A 17914-nucleotide genomic window follows, 5' to 3' on the forward strand; every position below is an offset into this window, starting at 1 on the left:
AAAAACATTGATAAGTTTTCCCGCCGACTTTGCTTACCTCGCCAATTTCGCACTTGTTGACGTCGAGGCCTCTCTTGGGCATGTAGCCCATCCCTCTCTGAGGCTCCTTGGTGGAGAAGGCGCTGAGATAGTGAACGTACGGAGACTCGTCGGTGATTTCAAAGTAACGGATGGTGCTGTCACCCTGCGACAGGAAACAAAGAGGTTAGCGTCTCGTGTTCCGTCGAGCACGCTCGACTTCAGTGAAGGGAACCTCGGAGGGCTCGTCACCTTCCCGCAGAGGTAAACCACGTTGGTGTCTGGGTCGTAAAAGGGCAGCAGGACGCCGTTGCTGGTGTCCATCTCGTGAACGGTCATCGGCTCCTCCATGTTTTGCTGAAGAAAGAGCGACAAGAGATGAGAAACGGCGAGGAGCTTCTTCTCCAAGGTAACGTTGTCCAAAACTTCTACAAACTACTCTTAACATTATTATTGTTTTTAAATCAGCTGTATTGCAAAAGGTTCTAAAGCGAAAGAGAAAATATCCAAAGCTCCCCGGAGCTGCTCATGTCGTGTTCAAAGGCTCCTCCCACATGTGACATCATCATGTTCATATGCTGTGCTGCTTACGGTGTTCCAGAGGACGAGCTGCCTCTCGCTCATGCGACTGAAACCAGTCGTGAGGAGGTTTCCATCGGAGAGGAAAATGGCTCTCATTGGTCGAGCGCCCTCATGTGCCTTCTCTCTCTCCTGTGAAGTTCACAACACGGCACAACATCCTGTCAATATGTGTTCTTCCTGTGTTTCTACACTAAAATCATAACTGTTCACACATGCAACAGGAGAAACAAACACGTGTGTAAAAAAAGCGCCTACAGCGACGATGGACTCCTTGCGGGGGTCGATGACCCGGATGGCCTTGTCCTTGCACGAGGTGCAGATGAGGCTTCCGTTGCGGTTCCAGGACACGTTGAAGATGATGTCCGGGTGCATGTCCTCCAGGTTGATCATGGCCTCCCCCGTGCCCACGTTCCAGATGATGATCAGGTTGTCGCAGCCTGTCAGAGAGGGTCAGAGGTCAGAGGTGAGCACAAAGGAAAACGCCTCCAGACGTTCTCAATAACAAACACGTCACGTCTGGAGGAGTCAGATGGAGACTATTAGATAAAAACAGAATCTGTTTGGGGTTTTTACCTGCACTTAGCAGCACGTTGCGTGCCGTCGGGTGCCATGTGATGATGCCGACCCGCTTGGAGTGGCCCTCCAGAACCACCACCGGCTCAGACAGTGCAGTGACGAGGCCATTCTCAGGAATCTGCCACACCTGAGGAGGACACGAGCAGCACGGCGATCAACGAGGGACGTGAATGGACACTTCTGCTTCCTGTCCCACATCACGAGAACGCATCGAGCCCGGCATTCAAACACAAGAAACATGAGCTGCAGCTACCAAGAGGTACCAGCAGGGGGCAGCAGCGACCAAGAGTTCAGCAGCATGTTATTCACTGATGGATGTGATGTTATGGTAAAGTCAGATTTATTATTTCACCTTCAAAATAAAAGAACCACACAGTAAAACGCAGCCTTTCACACTTTGCATTTTCAGTCTGAGCTGAATCTGTGAGCTGAGATAAAGTGAGAGCACACGGTCAGTCAAATCAGACGTGATGTAAATAAAGTATGACGTGGGAACAGGTGAGTCCAGACCAGTCACAGTGAGAGAGAGAGCGAGAGAGGGCGAGCGAGCGAGCGTGTGGATAATGTTGGTGATCACACACGTGTCGTCCAGGAAACACGACGAACTCCTGACTAGAACTTCTTTAGCTTTCTTATTAGCACGTCACCATGAACTGGCAGCTACACACACACACACACACACACACACACACACACACACCTGCATGTTCAGACCAATCAGCACATTTCTGTTCTGCACCTTCCCGTGTCGTCGTCTCTAGCAGCAGCAGAAGAAGAAGAAGAACACGCAGGCGGCTTTTGTTGCCAAACTTTCTCTGCTCGCCGTCTAGCCCGTTTCCTCTCCTGTAGCATTTCTATCAAAGTCATCAGGTAAGTCATGGAAGCAGGTTTGCACCCAGACACTGTTCTACTGAAACACCTGACAGGAGTGAGTCCACGCCACCCATATCTCTCTCTCTCTCCTGTGACTTCATCTCTGTAGTGTCTTTAAATAACTGATTCAAAGTCACTTTGGACGACCTGAGTTTGTTTATTTGGGCGTCTCAGGTTTGCTCACACGTTAAAGACGATCAGCGCTGATGTGCAGTGAAGCCAGCATGCATCAGATCCACGGCCCACTTTGACCTCATCGAAGGCGAACAGGAGCACCGTCAACTTCCCAAACGTGAAGTCAATCTGGCGTTGATTCAGGCTGATGTTTTTACAGGAAGTGGGCTCTTTCAGGTAAGTGGTGGCAGCGCATGTAAACAGGCAGCACACTTATCATTTCGGTCTTTTACGGTCCAAATAAGGACATGTGGAGGAGAGCGCGACTACAAGTCTCTGAAAAGTCGATGAGGTCAGCTCAATAAACAGCTAAATCATTCCCCAGCTCTGATTCCTGCAACACATATTTGAGCCTAATCTAATCCAGAGGGCGAGGAGCTGCACCCATCCCTGAGTTACAACAGCGCAGCCTTTCGCAATGAAAGCGTGTAATCTCTTGTCCCTCATTAGCTGAAGAATGAGGCGTCTTTAACCTCATTAGACCGAGTTCAGGTGTCAGAGGAGAGACGCCGCTTACCATCACTGTGCAGTCCTCTGAGCTGCTGGCGATGACCTGGTCATTGTGGGGACACCAGTCGATGTCCAACACCGGGCCCGTGTGACCACACACCGACGGGTAGGATTTGTCAATACGGCCTGTCTGTGAAGACAAAGAGGGACAAAGACAGAGACATGAGATTAGTCTGAAGAGAACGTCGTCCGTGCTGGAAGAGAGAGAGCGTTTAAAAAACATAATCCTAAATCCCACCTGTGACTCGCATGCAAACACCAAACAGGAACGTCTTCCATAAAGACACATCGATTCTGTCTTTAATACCGTGTGGGACGAGCTGAGACGACGGGGACATGACGAGTTTGTCTCACGTCCAAACTCATTGATTTTCACTTTATTGAGAAAACTGAAGAAATGAAAGATGAGCACAGAGAAGAAGAAGACAAAGTGTACGAGGACAGAGAAGAAGAAGAAGAAGACAAAGTGTACGAGGACAGAGAAGAAGAAGAAGAAGACAAAGTGTACGAGGACAGAGAAGAAGAAGAAGACAAAGTGTACGAGGACAGAGAAGAAGACAAAGTGTACGAGGACAGAGAAGAAGAAGAAGAAGACAAAGTGTACGAGGACAGAGAAGAAGAAGAAGACAAAGTGTACGAGGACAGAGAAGAAGAAGAAGACAAAGTGTACGAGGACAGAGAAGAAGAAGAAGACAAAGTGTACGAGGACAGAGACTCTCAGACTTTGGTTTGTCTCTCTGCCAAATAAAGACGGAGCCAGCGTTTTATTGGTGCTGCACTGAAGCAAACCCAGATTAGTTCTAGTCTGTGTTGGACCACCCACAGTAATTAAGGAAAGTTATTAGTGGTGACGTCATGATGCAGAAGACACAAGCCAACCGATGCTTAGTTTCCCTCCCCGTCTCTTTGCTCTGCACTCGACCTTTAACCCTGCACAGAACCGACTCATGGAAATAATGTCTATACACACACACACACACGCGCTCTTCTGATACAGGAGAGGTCTCTACCATGCTGTGGTGTGTGTGTGTGTGTGTGTGTGTGTGTGTGTGTGACACACCCTGCTCTGTCCTGATGACGTCACTCTGTGGGGAGAGACCTGCTGAGGTTTAAAGGCCGAGTGCATCCCATAATACAACAAAGGAAAGAGTCCAGTGTCCACAGCAGGAAACAAGAAAAGATTTAAAGTGTTTCTGAAGTAAAAAGGTCGAAGACGATGATCAAACTTTACAGAACGTAACACACTGAGCTTTAAATACGACACGTGCACCATGATAACATTAAAAACATCTTCATATCTCAGAACTCTAAAATGATTATTGGGATTATTCACAGCTATCAGGAGTCACTTTCACTGCTACATGTCCTAAGTCCTCCAGAGACCGGATCACACAGATCCCAGGTAGCTCCTCATATATCAGACAGCATGAAGTCAGCTGACTGAATCACAGCTAACGTGTCACACAAGCTAGAGATCAGAGAACATGCATATATGTGTGTGTGTGTGTGTGTGTGTGTGTGTGTGTGTGTGTGTGTGTGTGTGTGTGTGTGTGTGTGTGTGTGTGTAAGTGTGTGTGTGTCTGCATCACAAGGTCTGGTCTCTAACTCTCCCTTACGACTGAACACACCCTGATATCCAAGGAAGTCGACTTTGACCCTGCTGTCAATAGAGACGTATAAACCGCCGTCCCGTTCAGGATGACCTGAAGATTTAATACGAGGTCATTGACCTCGCCTCTGCAGCAGAGCGTCCATTTTCTTTAAGATGCATCAGAAACAAAACAGCAGATGCACATTCAAGCTGATTCCACAGGAACAGGAAGTGAAGCAGGAAGTGGAACGACAGACACAAACAAGTCTGACTTGGGAAAAACAAACAAAAAAAGACGGATAAGAGGAGTCAACAAATATTTCAAAGAATGGACGATTCCTTTATCTTCCTGTGATGATAGAAAGCTGATTGGTTTGATTGGGGGGGTCATCTAACACCAAGCGTGCACGTGAACATGAACGCAGCACGACATGAGCTCAAAGTCAAAATAAAGAAAGTGTTCATGGACGCACACGGTCACAGATCGTGTTCAGTCTCGTCCTAAAAGCACCAGATCATCGACCTCTTTATGTAAGACACTTCACTGTGTTTCAACATGAACTGTGTTATGATTGGACAGATTCCAGACGGGTTCAACTCCGAGCTTTTATATTGATCTTCTCTCCATTTTGCTTTTAAGATTCCCAACTGCAGCAGATGTGAAAAGCCAAAGAGGGGAGTGAAGTGTCACTGTTTACTACAGGCCTGGCTGACGGAGCCCTCGCAGATTAAGACCACCAAGGAGAGCAATCAGCGTTGAGGCCTTTAGACACTCGGACATATCTGAGAGCAAATCCCACATTAGTTCCACTTCAGGCGTCCTACTAAGACTCCTGCACACCGGTCAGCACTTCTAACCACTCATTCTGTACACATGAACATTATTAGTCAAATGAGAACAACTGAATGATGTAGTAATAGAAAGTCTTGGCCTCTTGACGCCTGATCCATCGGACAGAGCGGAGAGCCGGGCGTTCTTTAAATTCCACACCTCGGCCCCGGGCAGCTCTGCTTCGAGGATGACTAATGAGAGCAAGGCGGCTGCTACAGTGGCAAACATTGCACCCTTTGAGATGTTAATTATGTTTGTGTCTGATGTACAGAATTAGAAACGCCAGCGTCTGAGGAGCAGATAGATGTGGCTTCAGGAAGAAGGAGATATGATGAGGATAAAGGAAACGATCTGATAGCAGAGGTGACTTGTTGTAAACTTGGAGCTCAGAGATGCTGAGGATCAAACGTTTGATCCGATTCGAGAGAATGATGCAGAGAAGCATCGACTGCGGTTTCACTTTTCTGAAGCACAAATATTTACAGCTAATTCAATTATGTTTGGAACTTTCCATGAATGGAAATTAATTTGATGTTAATCATAAAAAGACATTTGATTACCGGTTCAAGAGAAAAAAACAGAAACGTCTTCAAAGCAGCCCAACGTTACTTCAAATATCTCCATCATCAGGGCGCACGTGGCCAATCACGTTTGACCCCTAAAGTCCAGTTCAGCTCGACGGCAGTGAGCGATCCTTCCCCTGCTCCAGCACACTGAACGTCCTCGGCCTTGACACGAGCCATCACTGGACTGAAATATAAATGTATTTTTCCCCTCAGCCTGCTAACCAGAAAGAGCACACACAACCAATGAGGTCGCACGCCTCTGATCTGCTGAGAGACGGTTCTACGTCCACGGCCGAGGAGGCTGAAAATCATCAGTGCACCTTCAGATTGAGACGAACACGGACATTTATTTTACTGGTCGCTCGTGCTTTTAAAGTAAAGACTGAAGAGTGAGAACTGTCACAATACTTCATCAAAAATAAAACTGATTAAAAGACCAAACCCCCATCCCATGAGAAAGTTTCCATGGCAACCAGCATCAAAAAAATAAAAACCCCTCGTTCACAGCAACGAGATGAAGCGAAGCAGTGGAATACCTAACATGTCCATAAGTCCACTATGGACATTAGTATCCTGCAGAGGAATGTCTGATGCCTAGAAAACAACCGGTTGCATAGCAACAAGCAAGACTGCAGAAAAAGGAGAGTGAATCATCGAGAGATAAACACAAAGCACAACGCTGAAACACACACACAAAAAAAAAAATGGAGGAACAGTCCCTCAAGGCAAGAGACGGCATTCTTTTCATTCACACAAGAGGCCTTCACCCTTCGCTCGCTCGCAGCTCAACATGTGATTCACACATGCAGGGTCTGCACGCCGTCCACTGCTGCTCACAGCTCCATGGAAATTTCCACTTCTACAAAGTGTCTGCGTCTGTACGGAGCTACAGCACTGCTTCACCTGAGCGGATGGAGAGCACAAAGATGTGCCTCCACATAACCCTGGTGAAGAAGCAGATGTGTTAAATTCAGAACTTAAAAAAGGGGAAATGACTTCTATGTGAAGGAAGGATGTCGGTGTGAACGCTTTGATTCATTTCAGCTCCTGTTAGGACCAACAGGAGAGAGAGAGACTTTTAGTTCACTTAAAGAGTGAATGAAGTTAAAATAAATAAAGACAGTTGTCTCGCCTGCTGGAGAGATAAACACATTTATGTGCAGCTAAAGTCAATCTGTGAATGAGACTCGCACACACGGCCTCCCTCATGTCCCAACGTGTGCTCTGTCACCAGAGATGATGATGAGCTCTGAATGCATAAAGGAGACTAATGATGCATTATTCATTCATCCAGAAGTTCATCCTGATTAGCACATGTGAGTGATAACCGACACACACAGTCTGACTTCAACCCAGCGCGCTCTCATCTTTGGCCGCTCTTCACAATCCGGGCCTATCCCAGAATTCACATGTGTGCCGACACTGCACGAAGGCAGCCAATGGCAACGCAGGGAGGAAATGGTCTTGGAAGGCTGTCAGGCAGGGAGCAGTGAATGACCATATATGGTAAAATCTGCAGTCAGCACGACTGAACGGCAGAAGCAGCGAAGGCAGAGCAGACTGAGTGACAACAGCACGGGGGAGAGAGAGAGAGAGAGAGTGGATGTTCATCACACCTGGTGGAGGGATGTGTTCACAGACAGTGTGAAGCTTAGTTAGCAGCCACACTGGTGTATCGAAGACAGAACAGCAGCACTGTGTCACCGTGCACACACACACACACACACACACACTCACTCAGGGATTACTAACAGCAAGGGTTGAGCACTGGATGAATGGTGCATAGAGGGATTGAATCCAAATCAAACACAGGCCACACATCTGATCATCCTCTGTACACTGCTTCAACATGGAGTGGGCCTTTACAGAAAGCTTTCTTCATGGTTTTCAGCTCCTAGTTTTGGTCATCCGTAATCAAAGCAGGAAAAACGCCGGATGAAAAAAATAGCGGAGAGGAGAGAGCAGAATGGAAAATGTGACAATGAGAGTCAGACAATCAGGCAGTCTCCAGATAAAGGAACTAAAATCACATCATGTGTAATGATTGACTACGAGTTCCTTTCCCTCGTGTCGAGCAGGCAGAGAGGAATTATCAGGAATGTTTCACTGAACACATTCACTCCCACAGCTTCCTTCATATGGAAATCAGGGAATAAATTAGCAGGCGTCCCGCTAAGAGAGAGAAAGGAGGGGATTGAAAGCACGAGGCCGGGGGAATGACGTGTTGAGCTGGACATCTGATGCCCCCTCTCTGTAAAAAAAATCGCTGCGCTCTGACAGGAGGAAGCAACAATGCTCACGGCTGTGCTGAGTCACAGGGGCCTGCCGCACTAACCTCACCCTCCTGAGTGAAACAAAGAGAGGGCTGCTCAAACCTCAGGTCAGCACAGCACACATCCACTAACATCGACCTCTGAACTCCGAGCAACGCTCCTTCCTGTGTTGTTCATAAACAGCATGCACGGTGACAAAGAGCAGAGAGGACGAGGCTTTTTATGGGGCTCATGATTTAATAATTCATTAATGCATTGCTGCAACAAAAGGCAGCACACAGTTGCACATGGTTTAATTGTGAAGGGGGGAAGGAGGGAGCATCATCACACTCATGCCCCCCCCCCCCCTCCTCAAGCCAAAGTGTGGTTATGACAAAGGGCTGAGCTGGGAGAAAGCCTGGGACAAAGGCCCTGAGCAGCTGGCTGCCCACAGAGACGGGGACCGACACAGCACAGGCAGATGGGTTAGCTGGACAGATGCCCCTCCCATTAAGGACGGGGAAGAGTGGGAGGGTGGGGGTGGGGGGGCTTGGGTGAAATTTGGGGTCTGGAAAGAAAAACTAAAAAATCAGACCAGGTGATTAAAAGAGCAAATGTCCTTGAATCAGACCCAAATATTTCTGCAAAGAGCAGAACTGTGAAAGTGAAACGGACACTTTGTCCCTGACGCAGCGCACCAGACGGGAAAATCTACAGCTCACTTACAAATGGCTTTAACATGCATCACATCAGGAGCTTTGTTTTTTTTTTTTATTTACTATGAATGATGTCAGGTGCTGAGAGCATCTCTGTGTTACTGCAGTGCAGTCTGGTCATATTCCTTGTAAGAAGCGACCTGACCCACTTTTGAGACCTGCATTTCACGCCGAGGCTATACTGAGATTTCCAGACGGACCTGCTTAGTCAGAAAAAAAAAATCTTTGAAGAATACCGCCTTGATAAACGCCAAAAAAAGAGTTGATAAAGAGACAACCAACTGACTCAGTCACACTTTTAAAAATACACTAATGTAAATAAGAATCATACGCATGGTGTTTCCCCTCCCTGCGGCTCCACAGTCTCAATGCAAAGACTGTTGAAATGATGAAAACATCAAATCTGAAGGATTAGTCTGAGTCTCGCCTGCCAGCCTGCGTGTGGGAAGACCCAAAAAAAAAAAAAAAAAAAAATCAAGAGAGCTGTTTTAATCTCTCATTTGAGGAAATTGCCTGAGGTTCGCTCAGCACATAAAGACCTCAGTCTTTCACAAGTTTAACGCAGCAGTCAAAGTAGACTTTGTTCAGTAGTAGACTGTACAGGGACAAGGCAAACACACACACACACACACACACACACACGGAGGGGAGGGAGGAGGCAGAGGGAGTGTGAAACCGGTCGAGCTCGTAGCCCACCTCCAGTGCGAGCTCCGTTTTGAACGAGGTGCTGAGAGGTGGAAGCTGCGTGATGACAGGCCTGAGGATCCGCTCGCCTGTGCCAGGGACCTTCTCACATGACACGGCTGGTGCACATACGCTGGTGTACAGTGATTACAGGCCCAGGTTCAATCTGTCAACAGAGGCAGGACCTGCCACATCTCTCAAACAACAGCAGCCACTAATTCATAAATATCCTCCTGAATGGCACCCGAGGGCTCTCAGGGGGAAAACACCAGAAGCCTCCGACTTCTACATGAGATCGATTATGACGAGAAGGGAGGGCGTGTGTTCATCCAGCTCACTTGTTTACAGCCAAACAACCTGAAAAGCCGTCTTGCCCAACCCAAATGTAACTGTAGTTGGAGTAGAGCGAGTCCTTATATGGAGGGAAAGGATCAGAAGACTGAAGGCTGCAGGGCTTTGGAGGAGTCTCCGTTGTACACATGAGGGTGTGCTAAACATTAATCCCATGGTGAAGTAACAGGGCGAGTCAGCAGGAAGAAGTGCAACAGGTACAGTGCTCGATGCAGATGATTATTTACCGTCAACAAAACACAGCAAACGAGCGTCCAAGTAGTAAATCCAGCCCACACACACACACACACACACACACACACACACACACACACACACTAATGAGAAAATCTGTTCTCTCAAAGATCAACAGAATCAAACAGACTCACAGGTGGATTATGGTTGATAATTAAGGTGACACATTTAAAATGGCTCTATAACATTCTTGTAAAGTTATGAACAAGACTTAGACTAAACTTTATTGATCCTTTGGGATGACTCCCTCAGGAAATTTAGGTTCCAGCAGCATATACAATAATAGTAAAAAATAAAGATCAAAAATGTAACACAAAATCTTATAACAATATACAGACAACAATGAGATACTGAAACACTGCCGGTGTGTGAGTCCTAATACGACCTCTCACTGATACCAAGGACAATATCAGGATTTTCCCACCATCCTAAAATACCTCCGTGTGATTTGATCATCTGATATGAAGGGAAACTAAAATATCACATGTATCACCGCACTCAAAGACACGCAGGGCCTTCAAAAGGTCAGCATTACTCCGTGTCCAAAACACTTTTTTCTCATCAAAAAGTTCCCCTCAAATCAGGTCTCAAACAGAGTGTGCATGTTTTCAAACCAAAGCTAATTAAATAAATGTTCAAGGCTTCCAATACGGGCTGATTTTATTATTTTAAATTACCCATAATGAGGGTAACATCCTGCACACTTCAAACACATAAACAACTTTCCAGTAGCAGAAAGTTGCCGACCTCTGTGAAATTCAGATTTGTGTCATTATGATTATTATTATGACAGTAAAGATGTGTAGTTGTTTTTTTAAAGGCTTTAAATAAACACTGCATTGAATGAATACATGAGCAACAGAGACAGTGCTCTACTGTGTAAACAAAGGAAGCTGTAAACATCCTCCATGTTGTCGTCTCTTACCTTGTGAAGAGGGAGAACGAGGAACGCCCCGCCACCACTGGCCTCGATAATTATGGCGACGAATTTTGGGTTGACCGCACAGAAGGAGCTGTCCCACGTGACCCTTGACACCCGGATGTCGTCATAGCACTGGTCGTTCTTCACCGCTGCGCCAAAGACGTGACGGAATTTGCTCTGCCGTACGACTCGTCTCATCGTATCTGTGCAAAAGAGCGGAGAGGAACATGTAACACGTGCATGTTAGGAGGACAGCTGGAGGACAGACAGCGTCAGTGGACGGGGACGCTTAGAAGACAACTCTGAATCAATATCAACACGGTTTAGATACTGGAGCTTTTCAAACACGTAGAAACAGAAGAAGAGCTTCTGCAAAGCTGCCAGAACAAACGGAGATCTGATGGGAGCTGTGATTCTCTCACCGTCCACTGAGACGCCTCATTTGTTTAAAACATGAGATATAACTTTATTGATCCCCAATAAAAAAGGGAAATTCAGGCGTATAAGTGTATTATCCATTTTATTTCACGAGCTGTGAGAGATTATTTTAAGACAAAAAGGATCATCGTTTCCCCTTCAGATATGTAACAGTACAATAAATACAACGATAGTTAAATCGCTTCTGAGCATTTTAAACAAAAGGACTGAAGTTCAACGTAAAAGGTCAAAACGTGCTCAAGTTGTTGAATATGTAAAAAGGAATTGAAAGGTTCAGATTTCACAAATATACTAAATGAAAGTAAACTCTTCTGTTGTGCCCAGTATGAAACATGTGATTCACAAACACGGAGCTGCTCGAGGAAAAAGACTCATTTACTAATAAAACAGACTCTGTAGCTGGTTCAGCTAAAATCATCACCAGGACCAGAATCTGCTGGAAAACAAACCCATTCAAAGACTACATGTCCCAGAGCTCTGTGCTTCCAACAACAGACCTCTTCCAAAGATAACAGAGAGCTGGCCAGCTTCAGAGAAACGAGCTAAACTAAAGGCCAAAACAATCTGAAGGAAGGTACGGTGAAATCAGGACGAGGTGAGACAGGTTTGAACCGTCTTCTCCTCACATGTGGAGTCTGAACTCCTGCTAGCGACGGTACAGCCGTGAAGCTGTGAGCCTTCAGGGAAAGGTGTGAAGTTCAGAGCCTCCGTCTGTTTAAATCAGAGCAGCACTCATCAACCTTCACTGACTTAAATCTAACAGATTTCATTTTTAATGCAGGGTTACAATCTGAGGGAGAAGAGCAGGTCTACAGGGTTAAATATCCATCGCCCACAGCGGCCTCCACCATGAATGAGAAACGTCACTGACGTCTGACAGTGTGCGTCTCAGCGCATCATCATAGAATAATGCTCAGTCAGGTGTTACAGGACGCAGACGACGTTCCCAATGAAGTAACGGGAATCACAAACGCGTCTCGAGCTCTTCAAACCTGCGTTCTGTTTGTTTCAGAGCACGTGCTAACAGCCTGAATCACCAACATGAGCACATCACAGAGAACAGGATGTGGGACATGTTTTGGTGGTTTTTTCCATTGTGTGTGTGTGTGTGTGTGTGTGTGTGTGTGTGTGTGTGTGTGTGTGTGTGTGTGTGTGTGTGTGTGTGTGTGTGTGTGTGTGTGTGTGAGAGGGATAGAGAGAGAGAGGATGTGTTAAAGAGAAAAGACAGAAAAAGCTAAAGGGAAATCATGTGTGTGTGTGTGTGTGTGTGTGTGTGTGTGTGTGTGTGTGTGTGTGAGACGTGTGTGTGTCTGACGGGACGACAAACACAAGCAGGAAGTTCTTCCTGTCGGGATGTGGGCGTGTCCTCACTCCTGTAAAACACGTCCGTCTTTACACTCTTATCCATGATGTCAGAGCTGCAGTTATTTTCAGACTCTAAAGTGTTAATCCTCTCTAAATTTTGGATTTTCCAGTTTTCACTGATTACGTAAGAGTCTCTAAATCCTCCTCTAAACTCATCTGGATCAGAAGTGCATTCGTCGAGGAAACTAAATTTGATTACAGCTGGAAAGGCTGACGCAGGCCGAGAGCAAATCACTGGCAGCCCATTCTGAGTGAGCAGTCTCAAGAAACCCCTGATAGTTAGAGATGACGCTGAAGCCATGGTGAGGGCATCGGAGGATGTTTGAAGGTAAACCAGTCTCCACCTTCACAGAAAGTGTTCATCCTCACTGTAACGAGCTGGCAGCCTGCGATGAGAACTGAAGCTTTCTTTCTGTTTTTGAGCTGAAAATATGTCTCGTAATTTCGCTGAAATCGGAGCTACATGTGAACAAACACTTAAATCAGCCACCTGTCGAGTGGAGTCAACGGGTCACCACGAGGACAAACGGGATTCTGCTTTCTTCCACGTGAGCGTCTATAACTCAACATACTGAAAGGTTGAATATCACTGCACTGATTTTTAGGTTTGACCCGTCTGTGTAAAGCATCAGAGACCTGTGTAGCGTTAGCATTCGACATGGTCGCCAATGAGGAGACATGCTACACGACTGGCTGATGTTGGTACGAGTGTATAAAACAGATGCAGCGATGTATGAACGATGTTCTGACTCTGCTGGTGAATGTTCGATGCTCCATGCAGAGAGAGGAGACGTCAAACATCTGGTCATGAAGCCTCGTTTGTTACCTCTGTTATTCTGTCAGTGTTTGAAACAAACGACTGATAGAAACATGGAATAAATACTTAGACATACGTTTAGTTGCACCCGAGGAACAACGTCTCTGGTTTTTCATTATCTAATGTAGAACAGGGTGAAATATATTCAAAAGTTATAAATCTCTCATCTATGAATATTTAGTCTGAAAATCTGAGCATATATAAATAAATGTGTCTGACTCGTTACAATATGGTGACTGTGACTTGACCGTATTATTACATATCAACAACAAAAGGCAAACCGTCCTCCTCTCTTTGACTTGCTGCTCTTCACAATCTGTTTAAAGTCGCATTTAACAGGCAAAGATGGAGAGAAAATGAGTCTCCAAGAAGAGAAAGAGTTCAAGTCGTGTCAAACGTTCAAAAGAACGGCGAAAAATTCAGCCTATGCCACTGGCATTGCACGAGCGCTTGGTTGGCTGCAATCCGTCTCTGAGACATGTTTAGTAACACAGACGTGCTGCTTAGCAACATCAGGGGAAACAGCAGCCAAGAACACAAACGCTTAAAACACAGACTTTATTTCCTGGAAAGTCGTTTTAATGATCAAACACAAACAAGTGTAAAAATGTGCTTTTTGATCTCGAATGCTTCATGAAGGTTTCTGTGGGAGATTTAAGTAAGGACAACATCACAGCCAGCCTGATCAGTACTCATGGGAAGAGGTTCAAAAGAAGGTCAGAGCATTTGGAGTTTCTATAATAACAATGATGCTCTGAACTAAACGATATATACAGCAGCCTTCACACTCACGGGTTGAGTGACAGTGATGTCCGGCCCACTGGAGGTCTCACTTGATCAAATCCAGCCCCCCTCCCGTCTTTGAGTTTGACACCCCCGGTGTCACACAGGGTCACTGTCATTGATGACAACCCAAAGCAATGCTCAAGCTAGCCGAGCATGGCCGCTGCAAACACAGAATGAAGAAGGAGGAAAGGATCATCTGGCTCTTGGGCTTTCTGCGTCTGCAGCAGAACAGCACAGTGTTTGATGCAGGAGAGATGTGCTGTTTTATCACCACAATAGTGTGACTCCACTAGACGAAACAATCGGTGCATTCTTGAGGTCAGTCCGAGTCTGCACAAAGATCCCCAGTCACACAATCCTTTAGCTCGACTAACAGCAGGAAACCTTTCATGTCATGTGTTACTCTTACACTCAAGACAAATGAGGCCAGACATCGACTCTGACTGTCACATCAACATCGACTAGACTAGAGTGTAAACGCTTCTGCTAAACCGGAGTACAGACACCGAGCACGAGAGCTCGTTGGACAGACGGTTTACAGTTTGTGAAGAAGCAGCCGAACAGTCTCTTCTTCATCTCGTGTTAGATCGATGCAGCCGTTCCTCGTGAAACCAGAAGAGAGACTGAGGAGGAAAGAACACCGTCAGGTCCTGGATTAAGATCCAAACAACAAACATCACTATCCCTGAAGCCAATCTCCAAAGAGACCAGGGGTGACTGAAGAAGAGTGTATTGATATTTTTAATGGACAGCCGTTACAATATTTTAGAGCTCACACCTGCAGCTGGGCCAAGCTCAGTTTGTTGAGCAGAGTTGTGTGTGCATCTGTCAGAGCAGCAGTAAATCACAAGCTGAAATAATGTGATTGTACACTACAAAAAAAAAACAGGATTTGGGGTGCCAGTTCAGCTCAAGACTCGGTAGAGCGGGTGCCCCATATATTCAGGCTAAATAAAATAAGCATTGGCGTTAAAATGGAGGCAGCACATATATTAAACCTTCTTTTCCGTCACATTGATCGTGGGTGACATCTGAACAACACGCTGTCAGCGGGGGCTCGGCTAAGACAGTCCAGGTTGGCACCAGGCAGAGAGAGACTGACACACACCTCCAGGGGAATCCTCTGCTACTCAGTGACACTCTCCTGAGATTTGCAGCTCGCTGATCCCGGCCTAATTCAAGCAAAAACCCCTTAAGTATCCGCTGGGCAGATCAGATGAAAGTAAAGCCGTGCACCTTATTGCCCTGCGAGGCAGCAGAGCTGAGCGTGATGTGCACAGACAGAAGGAGGACCCCACAGCCTGAGGCGAAGGACCAGCAGGAAGTGGGACCAGGGTGACACAGTTTTCAGCCTTCTCTGCATTCCTCGACGTCTTTTACAAATCGGCCACTTCTGTTGAGGAAATGTCCTCGACTTCACTCTCATTAGCAGATCATGTAGTCTTGTTTCTCCTTAAATAAAACAGACAATCCTTCAATTCTGCAATTTCCTGCGTCTAAAGCAGAGACTACAAACCTGCCACATACAGGACACGTGTAAAAGAAGGCTCATTGTTTTCAACAGTTTAATCCTGCTACATCTCTTATTTAAGTCACTAGATCCAACATGTAGCTCAGTAAGTGGACACCTAAATCAATGAGGGGCGAGGGACATTTTGAAGTCATCAGATATCGTCACGTTTGGGGCAAAAATCCAGGAGAGATGATTTCAGATCCTCGTGGACGAGAGCCTTGAATGCGTAGCCGCCACATTCACTCATGTTGACACATTCAAATGAAAACATGGGGCCACCCCATTCTGTCAACAGCTATTTGTCCTGGAACTGGTTTATAATTGAAGGACCTCACAGACAACACATTTATCAAGCTACTGCCTCACCTTCAAAAATAAATACACAACGGAGGGAACCAAACTTCTGACAGAGATGTGAGCGGAGCAGAGGGCTTACATGACACTAAATACTGCCTTTTATATTTACAGCCACAGCCAGGACCGAGGCTCATTTTAAATAAAAACACTACATTGGTCTTTTGTAATCTCGCCGTCGTCACTGAGATGTGACATAACAGGACAATCCCAGTCACAAAATGAGCTGATTCAGGAGGAGGAGGGGCCGTCCAATCACAGCGAGACAAACCACAGTTCTATCAGAACATGACTCCACACAACACTTCAGTGAGTCACATCGCAAAAAGGTCCAACAGGAACACTTCAGGTGTCGTTCTCACAATGAGGAAGAAAAAAAACAATCAAGGCCCCTGAAATCAGACACAGATCGTTCTCTGTGAAGATGTTTGTTCTTAAACTAAGAGCAGCACTGGAGTGTGTGTGTGTGTGTGTGTGTGTGTGTGTGTGTGTGTGTGTGTGTGTGTGTGTGTGTGTGTGTGTGTGTGTGTGTGTGTGTGTGTGTGTGTGTGTGTGTGTGTGTGTGTGTGCACCGCCCTGCACCTTCATGATGTACAGTTTCAGCTCGACTCAAATGATCAAGCTGTGCGAGGTGATTCAACCATTTCATATCCTGAAAATGGAGCGTACACTATGGATACACGTTATCAGCTAATAAAACAAGACCTACCGACAGCTCTTATCTGCATCAAGTGGACTTTTGTAATTCCTTTCTCTGTCGTTGGAGTATCTTTATTCCTAATGCCTGAAGTACAGCGATATATAGAAGTCATGTTGTGGCTGCTCAGAGATGTAACAGGCTGGACTTTCCCACACTTTGCAGTCCAACGCTGCCGCTACACTCACAGCAAATGATGCCGCCTCAGTGCTCCCCGTGCACTGGCTGCCTTTTGCCTTTTGTCACCAAGACCACATGAGACGCCACCTAAATCCCCTTCCTGTAACCAAGGCCACGGACCGCCATTGTAATCAGATTCCAGCTGCATTCCAGTGCTTTATGCAACAATGAGATAAGGTGGTGTTTTTTCACCTCTCTGCAACCCCAAGTGACCACGCAGGCCTGCTGCTCCGCTCCATTCAAAACAATACATTACACGCTAGTGTTTCAAGGAATGCTATTGTGCTCTTTTTGTAGTTTACAGAGGAAACCATCTATCTAAATAGAACTTGCAAACGTGATACCAATTCTGCTTAGAGTTGCACTCAGTGTCAGGCGAAGACTGAAGCACCAAAAGATCTCAAACATAAAGAGTGTGTTTATTCTGCAGATGAACAGACTTCTAACGTGTGATTATTAAGAAGATGAATCATGTCGGGCAGTTAGAGATGAAAACAGTTCAACACTGGCAGGCAAAGCGGATGTATGGTCAGCTTCCTCATTCCAAAAGGAGGAAAAACAAACTCTTCATATTCTAAATTAAACAGACAAACATGTAGTCTCATGTGCTGCTGTGCATGCTGTCAGCTGTACTCAGACACAACTTCCCAATTCCTCTTCAATGAATGTGCTGAGAGACTTAAGAGACTAAGTCCTTCACTTCTTATCCTACTTCCAAATCAAGATTTAAAAGATCCCCTTTTAAAGCCCTATACATTTACTCACTCTGCTCTGTGTGTGTGTGTGTGTGTGTGTGTACTGCTTTCACCTTTGTATCAGAAGCATTCAAACTTCACTGACGTTGTTTCACTCTCATCTCTGCTGTCAGATGAACCGACAGCAC

General features: G+C 46.0%; 1 protein-coding gene across 1 annotated transcript in view; it reads right to left on the reverse strand.

The window, feature by feature from the left end:
- The window catches only part of coro1ca (coronin, actin binding protein, 1Ca), a gene marked incomplete at its 3' end in the record, with an annotated part of 22408 nt that overhangs the window by 427 nt on the left and 4067 nt on the right, over positions 1–17914 (reverse strand). The window contains exons 2-8 of the mRNA XM_079338749.1: positions 10885–11084; positions 2741–2863; positions 1174–1303; positions 856–1037; positions 610–729; positions 271–375; positions 25–184 (exon numbers count right to left, since the gene is read on the reverse strand). Coding sequence (XP_079194875.1) covers positions 25–184; positions 271–375; positions 610–729; positions 856–1037; positions 1174–1303; positions 2741–2863; positions 10885–11079 — 1015 coding nt within the window. The 5' untranslated portion in view covers positions 11080–11084. The remainder of the gene's footprint in view (positions 1–24; positions 185–270; positions 376–609; positions 730–855; positions 1038–1173; positions 1304–2740; positions 2864–10884; positions 11085–17914) is intronic.

The sequence above is a fragment of the Symphodus melops genome (assembly GCF_947650265.1).
Source record: "Symphodus melops genome assembly, chromosome: 1".
NCBI classification, from domain to species: Eukaryota; Metazoa; Chordata; class Actinopteri; order Labriformes; family Labridae; genus Symphodus; species Symphodus melops.